The sequence below is a fragment of the Scyliorhinus torazame genome, chromosome 14 (genome assembly GCF_047496885.1).
Source record: "Scyliorhinus torazame isolate Kashiwa2021f chromosome 14, sScyTor2.1, whole genome shotgun sequence".
In the NCBI taxonomy this organism is placed as follows: Eukaryota; Metazoa; Chordata; class Chondrichthyes; order Carcharhiniformes; family Scyliorhinidae; genus Scyliorhinus; species Scyliorhinus torazame.
Window position 1 is genome coordinate 200,697,161 of NC_092720.1, and position 24,264 is coordinate 200,721,424.

At 46.8% G+C, this 24,264-nt stretch overlaps 1 protein-coding gene and 1 pseudogene across 1 annotated transcript; both read right to left on the bottom strand.

Annotated features, from left to right (window-relative positions):
- Positions 1-2,494: 2,494 nt before the first annotated feature.
- On the bottom strand, positions 2,495-3,181 carry LOC140389131 (E3 ubiquitin-protein ligase TRIM39 pseudogene; annotated as a pseudogene).
- A 16,519-nt stretch (positions 3,182-19,700) lies between these two features.
- Positions 19,701-20,631, bottom strand: LOC140389457 (zinc-binding protein A33-like). Its single transcript, XM_072473590.1, has one exon. The coding sequence runs from the start codon at positions 20,629-20,631 to the stop codon at positions 20,017-20,019; it is 615 nt and encodes a 204-aa protein (XP_072329691.1). The 3' UTR covers positions 19,701-20,016.
- Between the last annotated feature and the right edge of the window lie 3,633 nt (positions 20,632-24,264).

Below are 24,264 nucleotides of genomic sequence, written 5' to 3' on the forward strand. Positions count from 1 at the left end.
CCTCATCAACCCCACCTCTCTCCACCTCCTGTACATGCCATCCGTCTCCCCCGGTTTGAATCCGTGGTTCACACACAACAATGTTAGCACCGACATCCCCTCCGTCCGAAACTGTCTCCTCAGCTGGTTCCACACCCTAACCGTGGACTGTACAACCGGGCTCTCCATATATCTCCTCGGTAACAACGGTAGTGCCACCGTTACCATGGCCCTGAATCTGGGCCCCCGACAGGACTCCTCCTCCACCCTAACCCATTCTGGCCTCTCTCCCTCCCACTATCACCTCACTTTCTCCACATTCACCACCCAATAATAGTGCAGTAAGAATTTTTACAACACCAGGTTAAAGTCCAACAGGTTTGTTTCGATGTCACTAATTTTCGGAGCGCTGCTCCTTCCTCAGATGAATGAAGAAGTATGTTCCAGAAACATATATATAGACAGATTCAAAGATGCCAGACAATGCTTGGAATGCGAGCATTAGCAGGTGATTAAATCTTTACAGATCCAGAGATGGGGTAACCCCAGGTTAAAGAGGTGTGAATTGTGTCAAGCCAGGACAGTTGGTAGGATTTTGCAGGCCAGGTGGTGGGGGATGAATGTAATGCGACATGAATCCCAGCTCCCGGTTGAGGACGCACTCATGTGTGCGGAACTTGGCTATAAGCTTCTGCTCAGCGATTCTGCGTTGTCGTGCGCCCTGAAGGCCGCCTTGGAGAACGCTTACCCGGAGATCAGAGGCTGAATGCCCTTGACTGCTGAAGTGTTCCCCGACTGGAAGGGAACATTCCTGCCTGGTGATTGTTGCACGATGTCCGTTCATTCGTTGTCGCAGCGACTGCATGGTCTCGCCAATGTACCACGCTTTGGGACATCCTTTCCTGCAGCGTATGAGGTGATAGTGCAGCAGGTGCGGTAACGCCAAGTCCCCTTTCTCTCCCTGCCTCTGTATCACAGCCCACTTCCCCCTTTCACCTTCCCCGCCCGAATAAACTCCGAAATTACGTTGACCAAATTCCGGAAGAAGGCCTTCGGAATAATAATCGGGAGCATCTGAAATACAAATAAAAACCTTGGCAAGACATTCATCTTAACCACTTGGACCCCTCCCGCCAGCATCAGGTGCTGTGTATCCCACCTCCTAAAGTCCTCCTTTATCTACTCCACCAACTTTGTTAAGTTCCACTTATGCAGTGTCGCCCACTCCCCTGTCACCTGGACCCCCAGATACCTAAACCTATCCCTACCTACCCTAAATGGCAACCCCCCTAAATTAGCTGAAACAGAGAAAGTTAGCAAGCAGATACAGTGAACTATTAGGAAGGTAAATGGTATCTTAGCCTTTACTACAACGGGGCTGAAGTATAAGACTATAAGTCTTGCTGCAAAGTAACAGGGATTGAGTGTGGTCACAGCTGGAGGATTTTGGACAGTTTTAGTCTCCGTACCTGAGGAAACATGTACTTACCTTAGAGGGAGCAATGAAGGTTCTCGGAATTGATACTTGGGATGAAAGGGTTTTCTGATATGAGGAAGGATTGAGTTGGATCGATCTATATTCTTTGAGGTTTAAAAGAATAATGGGTGATCTTATTGAAACATATACAATTCTCTAAGGATAGATGCTGACACTGGTCTAGAACGAGGGGGTCACAGAATCAGGATAAAGGGTCGTCCATTTAAGACTGAGATGAGGAGAAATTCCTTCCCTCAGAGAGAGTTGTGAATCTTTGGGATTCTCTCCCTCGGCGAGATGTCAGTGAGGATATTCCACACATTGATCGGTATATTCATGAGTGCAAAGAGAATGAAAGGATAGGAGGGGAAAGTGGAGTCGGTGTTGATGTTCAGACAGGATCTTACTGAATGGTCACATGTCCTACTCCGGAACCTATTCTGATATTCTCATTCCTGATACCACCACCTGGAGGTTCCCTTCCAGTCACTCACCATCCCGACTGGGAAACATATCGGCCGTTCCTTCACTGTCACTGGGTCAAAATCCTGGAACTCCCTCCCTAACAGCACTGTGGGTGTACCTACACCACCTTCTCAAGGGCAATTAGGGATGGGCAACGAGGGCTCAGCCAGCGACATCCACATCCCAGACAGGAGAGAAAACATTCTTTCTGCTCATTCACTGGATCAATAATCATCACACCAGGTGTCAGTCCCGTCTTCAAATAAAATATTTATTCAAGGGAGGAAACAAAATAAAGGTTCACAATGAATTGTTCGAGAGCTGGGCACAGTTACCACAATTCAGGAGATTTTGCTTCATTCTATACCAGTCCAGTGTTTATGGGTCCCATTAGATTCAGAGAGGGACAGTGGGATGGGTGGAGAATCTGAGTTAAATTTACAGAATAAACAATACAGAAACACACTCACCCCCTGACAGCACACAGCAGAGAATCAGGACAACATGAGCTGTTCAGACAGTGAATCAGGCTTCTCACTAAAACTCCGACCTCCCAAAACGTGTCCGACTGTGTTACCCAGTGAGCAGGGTCAGTGGGTCAGAGTTATTACGACAGGGATTGAAGGCGGGGTAGAGTTTCTCGGTGAATGTGTCAGTGAAGGTGTACAGGTGAGACATGTCCTCAGCATCGTAAAATGACACCTGTCCTCCCTCATAATCCAGGTAAATTCCCAACTTCCGGGGTTTCACTTTCAGCTGGGAGATGACATCCGGGATTTTCAATGATTTGCAGTCTGCCAACCGGGCGATGACCCAGAATCCATTCTCAGGTGAACGTGTGATGTTTGCTTTCCTGTTGACAGACTCTCTGCAGACACCCACAACCCAGTAAGGCTTGTTTCCAAGACCCACCTCCCAGTAGTGTCTCCCTGATGTGAAACTCTGGGAGCACAACACATACATATATGTACTAAATCTTTCCGGATTATAAAATCGACTTTGCTGTTCATTTCCGAACTTCACAATAGTCAGATCCTGGGAAATGATGAGTCGGTTGTTTGCCGTCTCCGGGTCCAGGGTGAGAGATGCTGGAACTGGAAGAGAACATGATTGGGAAGCTGTTACTGTGAGAAAAACAGGAGTGAATGACGAGACGTGTACAGACGGTGATGGGGCATCACCACTTTCCTCAGCCCAGGAACTGTGGAAGCTCAGGGACAGAGTGTGTGAAGAAATTTCTCCCCCTTCCCTCAGCTCCATTCACTCGGCTCAGATCAGCATCAATTCACTGAGAATAAAGATCTCTCTCCAATACAAGACCTCGGTTAAGACAAGTTGTGGGAACTCGGTCACCGCTCTGAGTCCAGCCTGTTGTGAACTTTTGTGGACAGTGTTGACGCATTTTTCAACGTGTGAATGGGATTGAAGCATTAACTCTCTCACATTCCTGTACACATCAGTCAAGGGGGAGTCCAGATGTTCATTTATTTTCAACGCAGAACCAGAAACGGAAACTCGAGCTCATCCAAATTCTGTGCCCACCGTCTAACTTCCACCAAGACCCAGACATCCATCACCAACCACACGTGCCCCCCCTCACCTTTCCCACTCCCCCGAGCGCACTCTCACTGACCCTCATCGGCTTCTGACACAGGGATGTCTCAAAATTAAATGTCTACACGGCCTCCCCACACTCTGTACGTCTGTCACCTTCTCCAGCCCTACAACCCCCTCCGAGATCTCAGTCAGGACAAGGGGGTGACTCTCCTCCTCCAGCCCTACAACCCCCTCCGAGATCTCAGTCAGGACAAGGGGGTGAGCTCTCCTCCTCCAGCCCTACAACCCCCTCCGAGATCTCAGTCAGGACAAGGGGGTGAGCTCTCCTCCTCCAGCCCTACAACCCCCTCCGAGATCTCAGTCAGGACAAGGGGGTGAGCTCTCCTCCTCCTCTTCAAACTCCTGCCACGGAATCATTGACCCCCAGCTGAGAAGGGGTAAAGTCTCACCTGAAAGAGGCTCCTCCAACACTGCAGCACTTCCTCAGTTCCGCGCTGGGATTGTCAGTCTGCACTTTCATAGATTATCATAGAATTTACAGTGCAGAAGGAGGCCATTCGGCCCATCGAGTCTGCACCGGCTCTTGGAAAGAGCACCCTACCCAAGGTCAACACCTCCACCCTGTCCCCATAACCCAGTAACCCCACCCAACACTAAGGGCAATTTTGGACACTAAGGGCAATTTATCATGGCCAATCCACCTAACCGGCACATCTTTGGACTGTGGGAGGAAACCGGAGCACCCGGAGGAAACCCACGCACACACGGGGAGGATGTGCAGACTCCGCACAGACAGTGACCCAAGCCGGAATCGAACCTGGGACCCTGGAGCTGTGAAGCAATTGTGCTAACCACAATGCTACCGTGCTGCCCCAATATATATTTCTGCTCCAGATTCTGGCATGGGACAGAAATCTACAGCTTTCTGACTCAGTGATGGGATAACACGGACAACATTCCCACTGGGAATTCCATTCACAGTCGGAAGGAGTGATCCCAGTGGAAAATTCACATCTAAATGACGGAGAAGTTACTTCAGTTATCTCAATGCACGGTTTTGTTCTTTAATCTCCTCGTATGTTCCCTGTCTCCATGGCAACATGGCCCTAACAGACAGAAACCTAGAAAATGTCCAGAATAACGAGGACAGTAGCAACATGGATATGGAATGGGGTGAATGACAGTTGTTGGTTGTTCAGACTGGACATAGATATACATTAGTGTTCACAGGGGTCAGTGTTCACACCCTGACTCTTCCTGTGTAACTTAATGACCTAAACCTTAATGTACAGAACATCAGTTCACAATTAGCGGGTGACAGAACAAGTTGAGAGAGTGATTAATAAGAATGCAGCATCTTAGGCTTTATTAACGCAGAATAGAGTGACAAAATTATATCTGTACAAAACACTGGTTAATCCTCAACTCTGTTCTGGGCAACACACTTGAGGGAGGATGTGAGGGCATTAGAGAGAGTGCAGGGAACATTCACCACAATGATTCCTGGGAGGAGGAACTTCAGTTACGGACACAGATTAGTGAAGCTGAGGTGGTTCCACTGAGAGAAGAGAACCAGAGGACACAGAATTTAAGCAGATTAACAAAAAGTAGCCCTTTTAGCGTGAGGGAAAACCTTTTCACACAGCGAGTTTTTAGGGTCAGGAATGTACTGTGATGGAATCAGATTGAATCACAGCTTTCATATGGAATTGAATCATTAACTGAAGAGGAACAATCAACGTCAGGATCAGGCAGAGTCAGCGTGGAGTTATGAAGGGAAAATCATGCTTGACAAATCTACTGGAATTCTTTGAAGATGTAACCAGTACAGTTGACAAGGGGGAGGCAGTCGATGTGGTACATTTGGACTTTCAGAAGGCGTTTGACAAAGTCCCGTATAAGAGTTTATTGTGCAAAATTAAAGCGCATGGGATTGGGGGAAATCTATTGACGTGGATAGAAAACTGGTTGGCAGTGAGGAAACAAAGAGTGGGGATTAATGGGTCCTTTTCAAATTAGCAGGCAGTAACTCCTGGGGTGCCACAGGGATCGGTGCTGGGATCGCAGCTATTCACAATATATATGAATGATTTAGATGAGGGAACAAAATGTAACATCTCAAAGTTTCAAGACAATATCAAGTTGGGTGGGAGGGTGAACATAACATAAGAACTAGGAGCAGGAGTAGGCCACCTGGCCCTTCGAGCCTGCTCCGTTATTCAATGAGATCATGGCTGATCTTTTGTGGACTCAGCTCCAATTTTCCACCCAAACACCATAACCCTTTATTCTTCAAACTGTGAACTGTGACGGTGATTCAGGGATGCTACAGCAAGATCTGGACAGGTTGGGCGAGTGGGCAAATCAATGGCAGATGGAGTGTAATTTGGATATGTCTGATGTTATTCACTTTGGAAGCAAAAACAGGAAGGCAGATTACTCCCTGAATGGTTGTAAATTGGGAGAGGGGAGTGTGCAGTGGGACCTGGATGTCCTTGTGCACCAGTCGCTGAAGGTAAGCATGCAGGTGCAGCAGGCGGTAAAGAAGGCTAATGGTATGTTGGCCTTCATTGTGAGAGATTTCGAGTACAGAAGCAGGGATGTGTTGCTGCAATTGTACAGGGCCTTGGTGAGGCCACACCTGGGTATTGTGTGCAGTTTTGGTCTTCTTTGAGGTAGGATGTTCTGGTCTCGAGGGAGTGTAACAAAGGTTTACCAGACTGATTTCAGGGATGGCGGGACTGTCATATGAGGAGGGATTGACGAGGTTGGGATTGTTTTCGCTGGAGTTCAGAAGAATGAGGGGGGATCTCATAGAGACTTATAAAATTCGAACAGGACTAGACAGGGTAGATGCAGGGAAGATGTTACCAATGATGGGTGTGTCCAGAACCAGGGGCCACAGTCTGAAGATTCAGGATAAATCATTTCGGACAGAGATAAGGAGACAATTCTTCACCCAGAGTGGTGAGCCTGTGGAATTCATTACCACAGGAAGTAATTGATGCTAAAACATTGAATATATTCAAGAGGCGGCTGGATATAGCACTTGAGGATAATGGGTTCAAAGGCTATGGGGATAAAGCAGGATTAGGCTATTGAGTTGGATGATCAGCCATGATCGTGATGAATGGCGGAGCAGGCTCGAAGGGTCAAAAGGCCTCCTCCTGCTCCTATCTTCTATGTATCTATGTATCTATATAATCTGCAGAGTTACAGAGAAAAGGTGAAGGAACGGCCCTGGGGAGTTGATCTTGCAACGAGCTAGCAGGAACACAATGGGCCGATTGGTTTCCTCCTGTTTTGTAAACATTCTGGGATTCACAGAAAGAGACCATTCCAGACCAACCTGATTCGGCTGCAAATGAATTCTCCAGCCCAATCCCGGTTTCCAGTTCCTGCTCCGTAACCCTGTCGGTTACGGCACCTGGAGTGTTGATCTGATTACTTTATAAATGTGACGAGGGTTTCTGCCTCAATCTTCCTTTCCCAGATCCAGACCACACCCTAAGTGAAAATAATCCCCTTTCACCCTCCTCCCTCTTACCCTGTATCTACTCTCTATGATCATGGACACCGAGACAATGGAACTCGGGGCTTTTCCAATCAGGACATTCCTAATTTTATACACATCAATTAAATCTCCCCTCAGCCTTCTCTGATCCAATGAAAACAATCCCAATCCATCCAATCATAACTCAGAACTCAAGTTCTCTGATCCATCCAACACCATCATAAATCTCCTCGGTAACCTCTCCAGCACACTGACCAGAAAGATACAAAGTACTCTAGTTGTAGACTAACTAGTGTTTAATAAAGTTCCTACATTACCTCTCTGCTCTTATTTTCTATTCCGAGGTCAGTAGAGGAAAATATCCGTTGTGTTATCTTCACAACTTTATCCATCTGTCCTGAATTTGTGGACATAAATTCAAAGCTCCCTCTGTTCCTCCACAACTCTCACTATCTTACCACTTACTGTCTATTCCCTTGCCAGATCTTCCCCCTCCCAATACATTAACCTCACACTTCTCTGATCCAAATTCCATTTACGACAAGACAAAATCCTGAGGAAGAGACAGAAGGTGAAGTCTGCCTAAGTTGGGAGTTCCTGTCCTTGGTCACAGAAGGGGACAGAATGTAGTCATGGTGATTGGTATACGGAGTGAGGGGAAGTGTATCAGTGTTTTTTTGTTTTTTTTATTGAGGGGCAATTTAGCGTAGCCAATCCACCTACCCTGCACATATTTTGGGTTGTGGGGGCGAAACCCACGCAAACACGGGGAGAATGTAAAAACTCCACACGGACAGTGACCGAGAGCCGGGATCGAACCTGGGACCTCGGCGCCGTCAGGCAGCAATGCTAACCACTGTGCCATCGTGTTGCCCGAGTGTATCAGTGTTGACAACGGGGCATGTGGGGACCAATCGGCGCTCTGTGCGGAGGTCTGGCAATGTCCCTTAGAAATGACAGAATATTGTTAAATAAATGTTTTCTTATAACCTGGGGAAAGAAAAATACCCAACAATATACAGAGAATAACACTTGGGGTCACCCAGTGTTGGGGAAAAGCAGGAGGGAAAAGGGAGGGATAAACATAAAACAATCATGATCACCAGAGAAAAAGTATCTGGAAAACTAATGGGATTTAAGGCAACTTGTCCCCTGGACCTGATGTCCTGCATCCCAGGATTTTAAAGGCGGGGCTGGAGAGAAAGTGGATGCATTGGTTGTAATCTTTGCAAATTCCCGAGATTACTGGTCAATGATGGGGATACAACTATTTATGATCAATATTCCTGATTGGATGAAGAAACCGAATGTACTGGAGCTAAATTGTCTGATGCCACAAAGTTAGGTCTTGAACTTGTGAGGAGGATACAATGGTTCTGCGGAGGGATATAGACCGGTTGAGTGAGTGGACAAAGATTTAGCAGAGGGAGTATAAAGTGGGAAAATGTGAGGTTGTCCACCTTGGCAGGAAGAATAGAAAAAGCAGCAAATTATTTCAATAGAGACGGCAGAATGCTGCAGTACAGAGGGATCTGGGGGACCTTGACCATGAATCACTAAATGTTAGTGTCCAGGTACAGCAAGGAATGAGGAAAACAAATGGAATGTTGGCCTTTATTGGAAAAGGGATGGAGTGTAGAGTAGGGAAGATTTGCTACAACTTTACAGGGGATTGGTGAGACTGCAGCTTGAGTACTGTGTTCAGATCTGATCTCCTTACATCAGGAGGGAGAGACTCTCATTGGACACAGTTCAGAGAAGATTCACTGGGCTGATTCCTGGTGAAGGGATTATTCTATGAGGAAAGGTTGAGCAGGTTGGTCTGTACTGTGGTCTGTAGTTTAGAAGAATAAGAGGTTATCTTATTGAAACATAACATTCTGAGGGGATTCCTTCGTCAGGGTAGATGCTGGGAGGATGTTTGATCTCTGGGGTAAGCGAGGTGTTGGTGACACAGCATCAAATGAAGGGGCCTCTACTTAAGACAGAGATGAGGAGGAATTCCTTCTCGGAGAGGGTTATTAGTCTTTGGAATTCTCTACCACAGAGACCAGCAGAGGCTGGGTCATTGATTCATGACCGAGTTTGATAGATTGTTGATCAACAAGGGGGTTAAGGGACTTGCGGTGATGGCGGGCGGGAGGCGGCCGCACAATGGAGTGCTCCCGTTCGGCAACGGCATTTTCGGGGCTTTAAGCCCGGTCCCAGGGTCCGCGGAGGCGGCAGAAGCAGGGAGAAGGCACAGAGGAGGCACAGTGAAGACACAGGAGGAAAAAAAGAACAAAGAAAAATGTCGAGGGTGAGAAAGAAAACGGCCGAAAAAAAACAGCTGGAGGTCCGTCGGGGAGTGGAAAGGTCACCGCGGGGTCACCAGGAAAAATGGGGGCTGGAGCACCAGGGAAGGCCCCACTGCTTACGGCTGAAGAAATAACTAAGGCGATGGCTGCGGAATTCCAAAAGCAGTTGGCGCAGGTTGCGAAATGCATGGAGACGGTGAGGAAGGAGATGAGGGAGGTTTTGAGTATGCTGGTGGAGGAGGCGGTTTCCCCGGTGAGGACGGAGGTGGCGAGCGCAGTGGCGGAGGTACGAGAGCAAGGGGAGGCGCTGAAGGAAGTGGAGGAGATGGTATTGCAGCACGGTGATCAACTTGCCTCGATGGGGAAAGAGATGTGGAAGGTGATGGACATTAACAAGGATCTGCGAGGAAAAATGGAAGACCTGGAAAACAGATCCAGGCGACAGAATTTGAGGATTGTGGGGCTGCCCGAAGGAGTTGAAGGACCGAAGCTGACTGAGTATTTTGCCGCGATGCTGGCGAAACTATTGGGGGAGGGGGAGGATTCCTCCCGATATGAACTGGATTGGGCTCATCGGTCGTGGAGGCCTGTACCAAAGGCGAGTGAGCCGCCAAGGGCAGTGACTCTGTGCTTCCGTAGGTACAGGGTGAAGGAGAAGGTCCTGAGTTGGGCCAAGCAGAAGCGGGTGGTGCAGTGGGCTGGAGCTGGTATACGTGTATACCAGGACTTTACGGTGGAGCTGGCAAGGAGGCGGGCTGCCTTCAACCGGGTGAAGAGGGCACTGTACATTAGCAAGGTGTGGTGCGGCATTGTATATCCAGCTAAGCTGAGGGTGACTTACAAGCTCAGGGACTTTTATTTTGGAACGGCAGAAGCAGCGGAGGAGTTTGCGAAAGCAGAAGGACTGTGGCAGAACTGACAAATTGAGGAATGGCCATGTGCCGATGTAACCTCATGACTGTATTTTCTTCTTTTTTGTATCACTGGAGTAGTAGTACGCGGGTGTAGAGATTAAAGGAGCCAAAGTGGTATTTGGTTGGGGGGGGGGGGGGGGGGGGGGGAGCTGTGTAAGATTAAGGGTGACTACGGGTAATCCCTGATTTCTTTTTGTCGTTTGTTTATGTAAACAGGCGGGTTGAGGTTTGGGGGTTGGTGGGCGGATGGGATCGTTGTTATTATGGGGACTGACATATCTTGCTGATTATTGTTTATTGTTGATGGATGTAAATGTGGGAGAAAACGTGAAAAATGGAGGAGAATAAAAATAATTTTTTTTTAAAAAACAAGGGGGTTAAGGGTCATCTGGGACAGGCAGGAAAGTGGAGTAAAGGCCACAATTCGATCAGACATGATCTTATCAAAAATCAGAGCAGGTTCACTGGGCTGGACCGCTCCTGTTCTTATTCCTTCTGATCATTTCATCAGTGTGTCAAACCTCATTAATCACTTGGATAACAGCAGGGAGACGGTAATATACAGAGAATGATACCTGGAGAAATCACTGCCCTCATTTCCCTCCACACTTTGATGTATTTGACTGGTTCACCAGCGATATCCGCAGGTAACTGAGTGGAGACAGTTCCAGGCTTGCCAAACTCCATCTGACTCCTGTAAAAACAGGTCTGGAAATCAGTGTGTGATAGAGAGACAGCAGTGATCACATCACAAAACTGTTTCTTTAAACCTGCTTACCTCATCAACAGGTCCTGAATATCCTGAGGGGAAAGAAACAGAATAGATATGATCGAGTCAGATTAAAGAGTTCTTGTTGATGTAAATCCCGAGTAGAAATTATGAAGAGGGACAGAATCGAGACAAGGAATCAGATAGAAAATAACTTTTACTTTTTCCTTTCATTCCCTCTCTGAGCTCATCTTGGTCATCAGACCCCCCTCCTATCCCCTCCATCCTCTTCCCCAAATTACTGATCTCCCAAACTCCCCTCCTGGTCCCCATGTTAGCTGGGATTGTCTCTCCTTTAAATCCACATCTTCACCCCTCTCGCCTCCTCATTATTCTCGATCAGTCTGCAGCCTTTGACACGGTCGATCACACCATCCTCCTCCACCGCCTCTCACTGTTGTCCAGCTGGGTGTTCTGCCCGCACCAGTTCCCACTCTTATCTCTCTAACCGTAGCCCCCATCACCCCTGTGGTTGGTGAACTACATTGGCTCCCGGTTCAACAACGTATTGATGTTGAAAATTCTCATCCTTGTTTTCAAATTCCTTCATGGCCTCACTCCTCCCGATCTCTGTAATCTCCTCCAGCTCCACAACCCTCCGAGACATCCTCTAATTTGTGTCTCTTGTCCATCCCCGATATTAATCCCAACACTATTGCTGGCTGAGGCTTCATTTGAATCCAGCGTTCGCAGGATCAGGAACAGCAAAACCCACAACTCAATAAAGATCTACCGACTCCACTTTAACAACGCATCTTAACCCCGTCCTCAGTAGAACTCCATGTGCAGCAGTGTAAACGTCTCCAGTTCCCAGCCCAGCTCTCTCTGAGTCCAATCATCAATCAGTGCCGTGGTTACACTGAGTATCGGAATCACACTGAGATTCTCTCACCTCATTCCCCATTGGACCCTTACTGACAGCAGAAAGAAACAATCACCCAACCAATCAGACTGAGGCCTTGCCCAATCCCAGAGGTTAAAGGTCAGAGTGCCCACCCTCAGTCTCTGGAATGTTTCACTGGACAAGACAAAGAGATTTTGAACCTTGAGGAACTCTGGGGCCTCTTGTACCTCCAGCCTCGATTTTAGATCTCTTATTGCTCCTTCAACAGAAGACATTTCATCCATGGTTTTGGTTAAGTTCTGCTCCATTTCCTCTATTATTTTATTGCTTTTTCTCTCCAACTCTGCTTTCAGCAGCTCCTCCTTCTCAACCAGGAACTTGTGCATCTTTTCAAATTCACTGTTGATTTCATTTCTCAGTCTGTCAACTTCAGCCTGGAATAGATTGAATACAGAACGGAATAAACAACGTTTATAATCCGAGTGTCCCTGGTCTCTGTCCACTGGGATATAGGAAAACAATTTGCATCCAGTATGACTAACAAATAATAACAGCTCACTGCCGGCTCAATAATTTGATGGAATATTGGGTCTGTGGGAGTGAGTTACAAATAAACATTATAAAGTGATTCCAACGGTTAATCCTGAATAAGAACCATCAAGGTGTGAATTACAGACTGGAATTTAATCGAGGGGTTCAGATGGTTTAAATATAGAATAATGGATATCTGGGAGTGAGTTACAGACTGGAAACTAATCGAGGGGTTCAGATGGCCCTTATATAGAATAATGGATACCTGGGAGCGAGTTACTGACTGGAATCTAATCGAGGGGTTCAGATGGTTTATATATAGAATAATGGATACCTGGGAGCGAGTTACTGACTGGAATCGAATCGAGGGGTTCAGATGGTTTATATATAGAATAATGGATACCTCGGAGTGAGTTCAGACTGGAATCTAATCGAAAGGTTCAGATGGTTTATATATCGAATAATGGATACCTGGGGGTGAGTTACAGACAAGAATCTAATAGAGGGGTTCAGATGCTTTATATATAGAATAATGGATACACAGGAGTGAGTTACAGCCAAGATTTATTTAATGAATTGATGTGATTGATTTGAGAGAGAAAATAAGAGATTTTCACATTGTCATAATAATCTGCAGTTTACAGACGCTCCCTTATATTGCAGTTCGGGGAGCAGCTCGCAGTGTACGTTGGAGCAGCAGCATTTTATTCAGTAAAACTCTCTCTCTGACTGTGTGAGAAGCTCACTCACTCTCAATAACAAACACAGGGAAGTTTACACAAAGCCTAAAGGCCAGTCTCCTACCTTCATGTGTAAAATCTCATCCTCTCGTTCCCTTTTACTGTGGAGACTGAGGTCCATTTGCTTCTGCAGAGTTTCCAATGATGTTTCTAACTTGTTCTGAGACAGAAAGGACACAAAGGGGTTTGTCAAAGGAAACAATCATTGTCACATTCTGGAGGAGTTTGCTGTTTTAAATAGAGTGAGACTAGTGAGGTAGAGAAGGAGATATTCTCAGGATTGACACTCAATAAACAAAGTAGAAGCTGTGGGTTAATTCTGTTTGTTACAATTATCCTCCTCCAGGTTAATTCCCCTCCTCAATCAATCCTTTCCTCGTTCCAACCCTCTCTTACATTCCTCTCCCCTTCCCTACCCCTTTCTCTCCTGCCCTCTCTTCCCCTCCACACATTCTACAAACACTCTCTCTCTCTATTACTTACACCCTGTCCCTCTTCCCCATCTACCTGTGTCAGTAGCAATGATCCAGTACGTTGTATATCTGGGCTGCCTCCTTTATTGGGATCACACTGTGCGTCTTATGAGCTCTGGACATCCCACACACCACACAGATCGCTTTGTGTTCATCTTCACAGAAGAGTTTCAGCTTCTCCTCGTGTTCCTGACAGTAAAACTCCTCCTGTGGCAGTGTCACCTTCACCTTCTGCTCTCTGAACTTCTCCACGATGTTAATCAGGGTCAGAGCAGGCCTGACGTTGCTCTGGGTGAAGACCTGTCGACACTGGGGGCAGGAAACATCGCCCGGGACCTTCTGCCAACTCTGAGAGATGCAGGAGCTGCAGAAATGATGTCCACATTCCAGAGTCACCGGCTGGGTGAATATCTCCAGACAGATGGGACAGGTTAGTTCCTGTGTGAGATCTGGAGACGCCATCCCAGTGCTCAGAGTCTCTCTCTCCTTCCCTGTTCCAGCTCTGTCACTTTCAATTCCTGTTCAGGGCTGCACTTCCTGGATTTCACTTCAACTGATCAGTGACACATCTCAGTGTCAGGAACTTTGGAATTAAATCAAACTGACCCCATTATTGTGTCTGGAGCCCCTCCCTCACCCCTGAGCCCCTCCTTATCCTCTCTCCACCCTGTCTCCACCTGACCCTCATTCTTACAAAAAACATCTTTTTGAAAATGTGCACCCCCATCTCCAACCTCCCCCTTGTTCTCCAAATTCCTGGAGAGTCTCTTTCTCTCTCCCAAATCCGGGCCAATCTTTCCCCCCTCAATCCTGCCTGAACCTCTCCGATCAGCTTCTGGACAGGAAGATGGAAAGTTGGTGCCGAGTTTGTGTAACTGGAGTGAAGAGGAACAACGCTGTGTTGGAGCTGCTCATTTCTCAGATGCTGCACATTCTCTGCCTGTGGGGAGAAGCGTCTCGAACAACAGATTCAGTCTCAATATTGTCTGATTCACGCTGCTGTCGAGTCCCTTTGGATGTTTCACTGCATTGAAGGCGCTATATAAATGTAATTTGTTGTTGCCTCTGACTGAATCAAAGTGTTTGTGCTGGAAACTGTCCTGAGGGGGGTCTTCAGTCCCAGTCAGAGACCCTGACAGACAGACACACACACAGACACACACGCAAATACACACACAGACCCAGACACACATAGACACACACAGACAGGCACACACATATACACACACTCTCAGAGAGACACACACACTCAGATAGACAGACAGACACCCACAGAGACACACTCACACACACAGACACACCCTACCTAGCAGAGCTTCCATTTACTGGAGAGTGATGAAGGGACAGGCTCTGTCAGTCACTAGATCACATTTACACATCTGGAACTGGGACATCGACTGCACAATAACATCTTTAAATTCCTGTTCACCTCCTGCTCCATCCGCTTGTTAATCTTCTGTTAGTTTGAACAAATCGTGAAGCTGATTCTGCTATTGCTTCACCCGCAGTTAGTGATCATCTCACAAGACATTTTACTGAGACAGTGATGCTCATTAAAGGATATTCGACTGGGGTGGCAGCACTCAATGGGAGACAGTGAATCAGCCTCTTGTTGAACATTCTGGACAATATCCCTTTCCATTGGCCCCCACTGGGAGTCACTGTGAGTACATCGAGCCCGGATTTAAAATATTGCTTCACCTGAAACAAGGGCCTCGTCTCCATCCCCAAACCCAGTCAGAGTGAGTCCAGCCCTGAGCTGCTGGGCAAGGACACACTCCCTCTATTTGAACCCCTGCCCTGTTCTCAGTGAACAAAGTGACCTCCTCATTCTAATCACTCTCTGGGTAAAGATGTTTCTCCTGAATTCTCGATTGGATTTCCCAGTGACTCCCATATCTGAGGGGATTCTGATCCCCACACGGTGGGGATCGTCAGTGGCCACGTTTGAGGAATTGTCCGTCGCGCGGGGGGAATGTGTAAAATGGAAACATTTGTCCAGATTGTAACATTGTGTGCTGGGGAGAATGTTCCCCAGGTTGCTTATGTTTTTGTATTATTTAATTTATTTGGAATAAAATACATTAAAAAAACTTTTCCTACTTCATGGATACAAAAATCCTTCTGTCTCCCAATATTTATCAGTCTCTCATCCTGACCCACACTTTACCCAGGTTGGCTGGAAGCGCTTTACATGGAACAGCGCCGCCATCTGCTGGCGGTACTGTGAATGACCACTTGCACTGTCAGCTGCCTTTCAGTTGGAGGCCGGATTGAGTGAGGCCATAAATATAACAATAATAATCTTTATTGTTGTCGCAAGTCGGCTTACATTAACACTGCAATGAAGTTACTGTGAAAAGCCCTTAGTCGCCACATGCCGGCGCCTGTTCGGGCACACAGAGGGAGAATTCAGAATATCCAAATTAACTAACAGCACATCTTTCGGGACTTGTGGGTGGAAACCGGAGCACCCGGAGGAAACCCACACCGACACAGGGAGAACGTGCCAGACAGTGCCCCAAGCAGGGAATCGCACCTGGCACCCTGGAGCTGTGTAGCAACAGTGCTAACCACTGTGCTACAGTGCTGCCCACTATTCTCTATACAAACCATCTGAACCCCTCGATTAGATTCCAGTCTGTAACTCACTCCCAGGTATCCATTATTCTATATATAAACCATCTGAACCCCTCGATTAGATTCCAGTCTGTAACTCACTCCCAGGTATCCATTATTCTATATATAAACCATCTGAACCCCTCGATTAGATTCCAGTCTGTAACTCACTCCCAGGTATCCATTATTCTGTAAATAAACCATCTGAACCCCTCGATTAGATTCCAGTCTGTAACTCACTCCCAGGTATCCATTATTCTACATATAAACCATCTGAACCCCTCGATTAGATTCCAGTCTGTAACTCACACCCAGGTATCCATTATTCTATATATAAACCATCTGAACCCCTCGATTAGATTCCAGTCTGTAACTCACTCCCAGGTATCCATTATTCTATATATAAACCATCTGAACCCCTCGATTAGATTCTAGTCTGTAACTCACTCCCTGGTATCCACTATTCTATATGTAAACCATCTGAACTCCTCGATTAGATTCCATTCTGTAACTCACTCCCAGGTATCCATTATTCTATATATAAACCATCTGAACCCCTCGATTAGATTCCAGTCTGTAACTCACTCCCAGGTATCCATTCTATATATAAACCATCTGAACTCCTCGATTAGATTCCAGTCCGTAACTCACTCCCTGGTATCCACTATTCTTTATATAAACCATCTGAACCCCTCGATTAGATTCCATTCTGTAACTCACTCCCAGGTATCCATTATTCTATATATAAACCATCTGAACCCCTCGATTAGATTCCAGTCTGTAACTCACTCCCAGGTATCCATTCTATATATAAACCATCTGAACCCCTCGATTAGATTCCATTCTGTAACTCACTCCCAGGTATCCATTATTCTATATATAAACCATCTGAACTCCTCGATTCGATTCCAGTCTGTAACTCACTCCCAGGTATCCATTATTCATTATATAAACCATCTGAACCCCTCGATTAGATTCCAGTCTGTAACTCACTCCCAGGTATCCATTATTCTATATATAAACCATCAGAACCCTTCGATTGCATTCCAGTCTGTAACTCACTCCCAGGTATCCATTATTCTATATATAAACCATCTGAACCCCTCGATTAGATTCCAGTCTGTAACTCACTCCCAGGTATCCATTATTCTATATATAAACCATCTGAACCCCTCGATTAGATTCCATTCTGTAACTCACTCCCAGGTATCCATTATTCTATATATAAACCATCTGAACTCCTCGATTCGATTCCAGTCTGTAACTCACTCCCAGGTATCCATTATTCATTATATAAACCATCTGAACCCCTCGATTAGATTCCAGTCTGTAACTCACTCCCAGGTATCCATTATTCTATATATAAACCATCAGAACCCTTCGATTGCATTCCAGTCTGTAACTCACTCCCAGGTATCCATTATTCTATATATAAACCATCTGAACCCCTCGATTAGATTCCAGTCTGTAACTCACTCCCAGGTATCCATTATTCTATATATAAACCATCTGAACCCCTCGATTAGATTCCAGTGTGTAACTCACTGTATCCCATCCCACCTTTAACTGTATCAAACTCAGTCTCGCACAAGAGGTCAAATTCACCCCACCCAGCGCCTCACTCTCCACCTTATCTCTCCCCCAACTCCTCCTCCCATTTCTCCTGAATCCTCACCATGTGCATTCCCCCTGCTCCCCCAGCCACCCGTATATGTCCCCAATCCTACCCTCCTCCTCCATGTCCGGAAGCAGCAGCCGTTCTAATGGGACATACTTCGGCAGCCTGGGGAACTCTTTACACACCATCCGTGCAAAGTCACTCACTTGTAGATACCTAAAATCACTTCCGTCGGGAGCTCGCCCCTCTCCCGCAGCTCTCCCAGACTGGCAAACCTCTCCTCCAAATATAAATCCCTGGCCCTCACCAACCCCACCTCTCTCCACCTCCTGTACATGCCATCCGTCTCCCCCGGTTTGAATCCGTGGTTCACACACAACAGTGTTAGCACCGACATCCCCGCCATCCGAAACTGTCTCCTCAGCTGGTTCCACACCCTAACCGTGGACTGTACAACCGGGCTCTCCATATATCTCCTCGGTGACAACGGTAGTGCCACCGTTACCGTGGCCCTGAATCTGGGCCCCCGACAGGACTCCTCCTCCATCCTAACCCATTCCGGCCTCTCTCCCTCCCACTATCACCTCACTTTCTCCACATTCACCACCCAATAATAGTACAGCAGGTGCGGTAACGCCAAGTCCCCTTTCTCTCCCTGCCTCTGTATCACGGCCCACTTCACCCTTTCACCTTCCCCGCCCGAATAAACTCCGAAATTACGTTGACCAAATTCCGGAAGAAGGCCTTCGGAATACAAATCGGGAGCATCTGAAATACAAATAAAAACCTTGGCAAGACATTCATCTTAACCACTTGGACCCCTCCCGCCAGCATCAGGTGCTGTGTATCCCACCTCCTAAAGTCCTCCTTTATCTACTCCACCAACTTTGTTAAGTTCCACTTATGCAGTGTCGCCCACACCCCTGTCACCTGGACCCCCAGATACCTAAACCTATCCCTACCTACCCTAAATGGCAACCCCCCTAAATTAGCTGAAACAGAGAAAGTTAGCAAGCAGATACAGTGAACTATTAGGAAGGTAAATGGTATCTTAGCCTTTATTACAACGGGGCTGAAGTATAAGACTATAAGTCTTGCTGCAAAGTAACAGGGATTGAGTGTGGTCACAGCTGGAGGACTGTGGACAGTTTTAGTCTCCGTACCTGAGGAAACATGTACTTACCTTAGAGGGAGCAATGAAGGTTCTCGGAATTGATACTTGGGATGAAAGGGTTTTCTGATATGAGGAAGGATTGAGTTGGATCGATCTATATTCTTTGAGGTTTAAAAGAATAATAGGTGATCTTATTGAAACATATACAATTCTCCGAGATCCTGACAGGGTAGGTGCTGACACTGGTCTAGAACGAGGGGGTCACAGAATCAGGATAAAGGGTCGTCCATTTAAGACTGAGATGAGGAGAAATTCCTTCCCTCAGAGAGAGTTGTGAATCTTTGGGATTCTCTCTCGCGGTGAGATGTCAGTGAGTATATTCCACACAGAGATCGGTATATTCCTGAGTGCAAAGAGAATGAAGGGATAGGAGGGGAAAGTGGAGTCGGTGTTGATGTTCAGACAGGATCTTACTGAATGGTCACATGTCCTACTCCGGATCCTATTCTGATATTCTCATTCCTGATACCACCACCTGGAGGTTCCCTTCCAGTCACTCACCTTCCCGACTGGGAAACATATCGGCCGTTCCTTCACTGTCACTGGGTCAAAATCCTGGAACTCCCTCCCTAACAGCACAGTGGGTGGACCTACACCACCTTCTCAAGGGCAATTAGGGATGGGCAACGAGGGCTCAGCCAGCGACATCCACATCCCAGACAGGAGAGAAAACATTCTTTCTGCTCATTCACTGAATCAGTAATCATCACACCAGGTGTCTGTCCCGTCTTCAAATAAAATATTTATTCAAGGGAGGAAACAAAATAAAGATTCACAATGAATTGTTCGAGAGCTGGGCACAGTTATCACAATTCAGGAGATTTTGCTTCATTCTATACCAGCCCAGTGTTTCTGGGTCCCATTATATTCAGAGAGGGACAGTGGGATGGGTGGAGAATCTGAGTTAAATTTACAGAATAAACAATACAGAAACACACTCACCCCCTGACAGCACACAGCAGAGAATCAGGACAACATGAGCTGTTCAGACAGTGAATCAGGCTTCTCACTAAAACTCCGACCTCCCAAAACGTGTCCCACTGTGTTACCCAGTGAGCAGTGTGAGTGAATCAAGGTTATCACCAGACTTATCATTACAAGGATTAAAGATGGGGTAGAGTTTCTCGGTGAATGTGTCAGTGAAGGTGTACAGGTGAGACATGTCCTCAGCATCGTAAAATGACACCTGTCCTCCCTCATAATCCAGGTAAATTCCCAACTTCCGGGGTTTCACTTTCCGCTGGGAGATGACATCCGGGATTTTCAATGATTTGCAGTTAGGATACCGGGCGATGACCCAGAATCCATTCTCAGGTGAACGTGTGATGTTTGCTTTCCTGTTGACAGACTCTCTGCAGACACCCACAATCCAGTAAGGCTTGTTTCCAAGACCCACCTCCCAGTAGTGTCTCCCTGATGTGAAACTCTGGGAGCTCAAAACATACAAGTGTTTATTAAATCTTCCCAGATGATCAGGTCGAGCTTGCTTCTCATTTCCGAACCTCACACTAGTCAGATCCTGGGAAATGATGAGATAGTTGTGTGCCGTCTCCGGGTCCAGGGTGAGAGATGCTGGAACTGGAAGAGAACATGATTGGGAAGCTGTTACTGTGAGAAAAACAGGAGTGAATGACGAGACGTGTAGACGGTGATGGGACATCACCACTTTCCTCAGCCCAGGAACTGTGGAAGCTCAGGGACAGAGGACGGGATTCTCTCAGCCCGGGGCCTGGCCGGAGAATCCCCGGGAGCGGTGCGAATCGCGCCACGCCCCCCTGACGCCGGCACGCGATTCTCTGCTGAGCGGCGCTGGCGTGGTTGGCTCGGCATCGGTCGCGAGCCGCTCTCTGCGGCAGGCCCGCCGATTCTCGGGCCGGGAGGGGCCGAGCGGCCGTCGTGGAAACGCCGAGTCCCACCGGCGCCGCCCACACCGGCTCTCAGCCGGCCGGAACGCAGCGTTGAAGGGCGACGGCCTGCGGGGGAGGGGGCCCAGAGTGTGTGAAGACATTTCTCCCCATTCCTTCAGCTCCATTCACTCAGCACAGATCAGCATCAATTCACTGAGAATAAACATCTCTCTCCAGGACAAGACCTTGGTTAAGACAAGTTGACCCTCATCTGCTTCTGACCCAGGACAGAGGCAGGAGGGAAAAAGGGAGGGAGGAACTTAAAATCAATCATGGTCACCAAAGAGAAAGTATCTGGAAAACTATTGGGATGAAAGGCAACTTGTCCCCTGGACCTGATGTCCTGCAACCCAGGATTTTAAAGCAGTGGTTTTGGAGAAAGTGGATGCATTGGTTGTAATCTTTCCAAATTCCCCCCATTCTGGACAAGTCCCAGCGGTTTGGAAATGTTTCAAAAAAGGAGGGAGACAAAGCAGGAAGATTTGGGCCAAATCTGTTATTTGGAAACTCTCGATGCCATTGTGAAGGAGGGAGTCACAAGACATTTAGAAAATCTTCATACAATCTGGCGGAGTCCACACGGTTTTGTTAAATGAAGATTGTTTTTGAGACATTTATCAGAGCTTTCTGAGTATGGGACCAGCAGGGTAGATAAAGGTGAACCAGTAGATGTTGTGTATTTGGATTTCCAAACGACATGTCCTCATGTAAAATATTACTGCACAATATAAGAGTTCATGGTGTTGGATAGAGGATTGGCAAACTACCTGGCATAGCCAATATAAATGGTTCATTTTCAGGTTGGCAAACTGTAACTAGTGGAGTGACACACGGATCAGTGATGGGGACACAATTGTTTCTGATCTATATTAGTGATTGGATGAAGAGACCAAATCTGGAGCCAAATTTACTGATGACAGAAAGTTTGGTTGGGAAGTTGTGAGGAGGATACAAAGGTTCAGCGGAGGGATATAGACCGGTTAAGTGAGTGGACAAAGATTTAGCAGATGGAGTATAAAGTGGGAAAATGTGAGGTTGTCCACCTTGGCAGGAAGAATAGAAAATCAGCAAATGATTTGAAATGAAGATGAAATGAAAATGACATGAAAATCGCTTATTGTCACAAGTAGGCTTCAAATGAAGTTTCTGTGAAAAGCCCCTAGTCGCCACATTCCTGCGCCTGTTCGGGGAGGCTGTTACGGGAAGCGAACCGTGCTGCTGGCCTGCCTTGGTCTGCTTTCAAAGCCAGCGATTTAGCCCTGTGCTAAACAGTCCCTTCAACAGAAAGAGACGGCAGAATGCTGCAGTACAGAGGGATCTGGGGGACCTTGTACATCAATCACTAAAAGTTAGTGTCCAGGTACAGCAAGGAATGAGGAAGGCGAATGGAATGTTGGCCTTTATTGGAAAAGGGATGGAGTGTAGAGTAGGGAAGACGTGCTGCAACTGTACAGGGGATTGGTGAGACTGTAGCTTGAGTACTGTGTTCAGATCTGATCTCCTTACATCAGGAGGGAGAGACTCTCATTGGACACAGTTCAGAGAAGATTCACTGGGCTGATTCCTGGGATGAAGGGATTGCCTTATGTGGAAAGGTTGAGCAGGTTGGTCTGTACTCACTGGAGTTTAGAAGAATAAAAGGTTATCTTATTGAAACATAACATTCTGAGGGATTCCTTCGTCAGGGTAGATGCTGGGAGGATGTTTGATCTCTGGGGTAAGCGAGGTGTAGGCGACACAGCATCAAATGAAGGGGCCTCTATTTAAGACAGAGATGTTGCTATTTACAGCACAGAAGGATGCCATTCGGCCCATCATGTCCGTACCAGCTCCCAAAAGAGCGGCCCAGCTAGTCCCATTCTCCAGCCCTGTCTCCGTGGTCCCCTAAATTCGGCACATTCAAATATATATCCAGCTCTCTTTTGAAACCTCCTGTGGAATCCGCCTCCACCACTCTCCCATGTACCACATTCCAATTCCCAACAACTCTCTGAGTAAAGAAGTTTCTCCTCACCTCACTCCTAGCTCTCTTGCTGGCCATCTTGAAATTGTGAGTCCTAGTCACTGACTTACCAACCAGTGGAAACAGAGTCTCCTTCATATTCTCTGCTCTGGAGAACAAGCCCAATTTTCCCCAATATTTCCTTGTATCTAAAATTCCTCACTGCTGGTATAATCCTAGTAAATCTCCTTTGCACTCTCTCAAGGGCTTTAACATCTTTCCTTAAATAATGTGCCCAGAACTGAACACAATACTCGACCAATGATTTGTAGTGGTGTAGCATCACATCTTTGCTTTTATACTCTGTGCCTCTATTTATAAACCCAAAGATCCATTTAGCCTTCTTAACAACTCTTTCAAATTGCCAGGCCCCCTTCAGAGAATTATGCACTTGAATCCTGAGGTCCCTCTGCTCATGTACTCCCCTCAAAGTTGTACCATTGAGCCTATATTGTCTCCCCATGATTCTTCTACTAAAATGCATTACCTCACATTTCCCTGCATTGAAATTCATCTGCCAGGTATCTACCCATTGGCCAACTTGTCAATGTCCCTCTGAAGTCGCCCAGCGTCATCGTCACAATTCGGTATTCTCCCGAGCTTAGTGTCATCTACAAATTTAGAGATTTTACCCTCAACACGCAACTCTAAATCATTTATATCAATCGTAAAAAGCAAGTGTCCCAACACTGAGCCCTGGGGAACACCACTTGCAACTCGTCTCCAGTCTGAGAAATGGCCATCTATACCTACCCTCTGTCTCCTATCTTTTAGCCAATTTCCAATCCATGCAGCCCAGGACCCTTCAATCCCAAACATTTTTAATCTGCTAACCAACCTGCCATGTGGCACTGTATCAAATGCTTTCTCAAAGTACAAATATACAACATCCACAGCACTACCCTCATCCACTACCTGTGTCACCTTGTCAAATAACTCAATTACATTTGGCAGACATGGCCTGCCCTTGACAAAGCCATGAGGACTGGCTAATATTAATTAATTTTTCTCGAAGTGCATATTTTTCTCATCTCATATTATCGCCTCTATCAGTTTTCCCACTGCTGATGTCAAACTGACAGGTCTGTACTTTCCTGGGTTAACCTTTGCCCCTTTCTGAAACAACGGCATCACATTTGCAATCCTCCAGGACTATTCCTGTGTTAGATGAGGAATTCCATCTCGGAGAGGGTTATTAGTCTTTGGAATTCTCTACCACAGAGACCAGCAGAGGCTGGGTCATTGATTCATGACCGAGTTCGATAGATTGTTGATCAACAACGGGGTTAAGGGTCATCTGGGACAGGCAGGAAAGTGGAATAAAGGCCACAATTCGATCAGACATGATCTTATCAAAAATCAGAGCAGGTTCACTGGGCTGGAC

Excerpts from the sequence above, each read along its gene's own strand:
- LOC140389457 (XM_072473590.1), bottom strand. The coding sequence starts at position 20,631 with ATGTCCCATCACCGTCTACACGTCTCGTCATTCACTCCTGTTTTTCTC.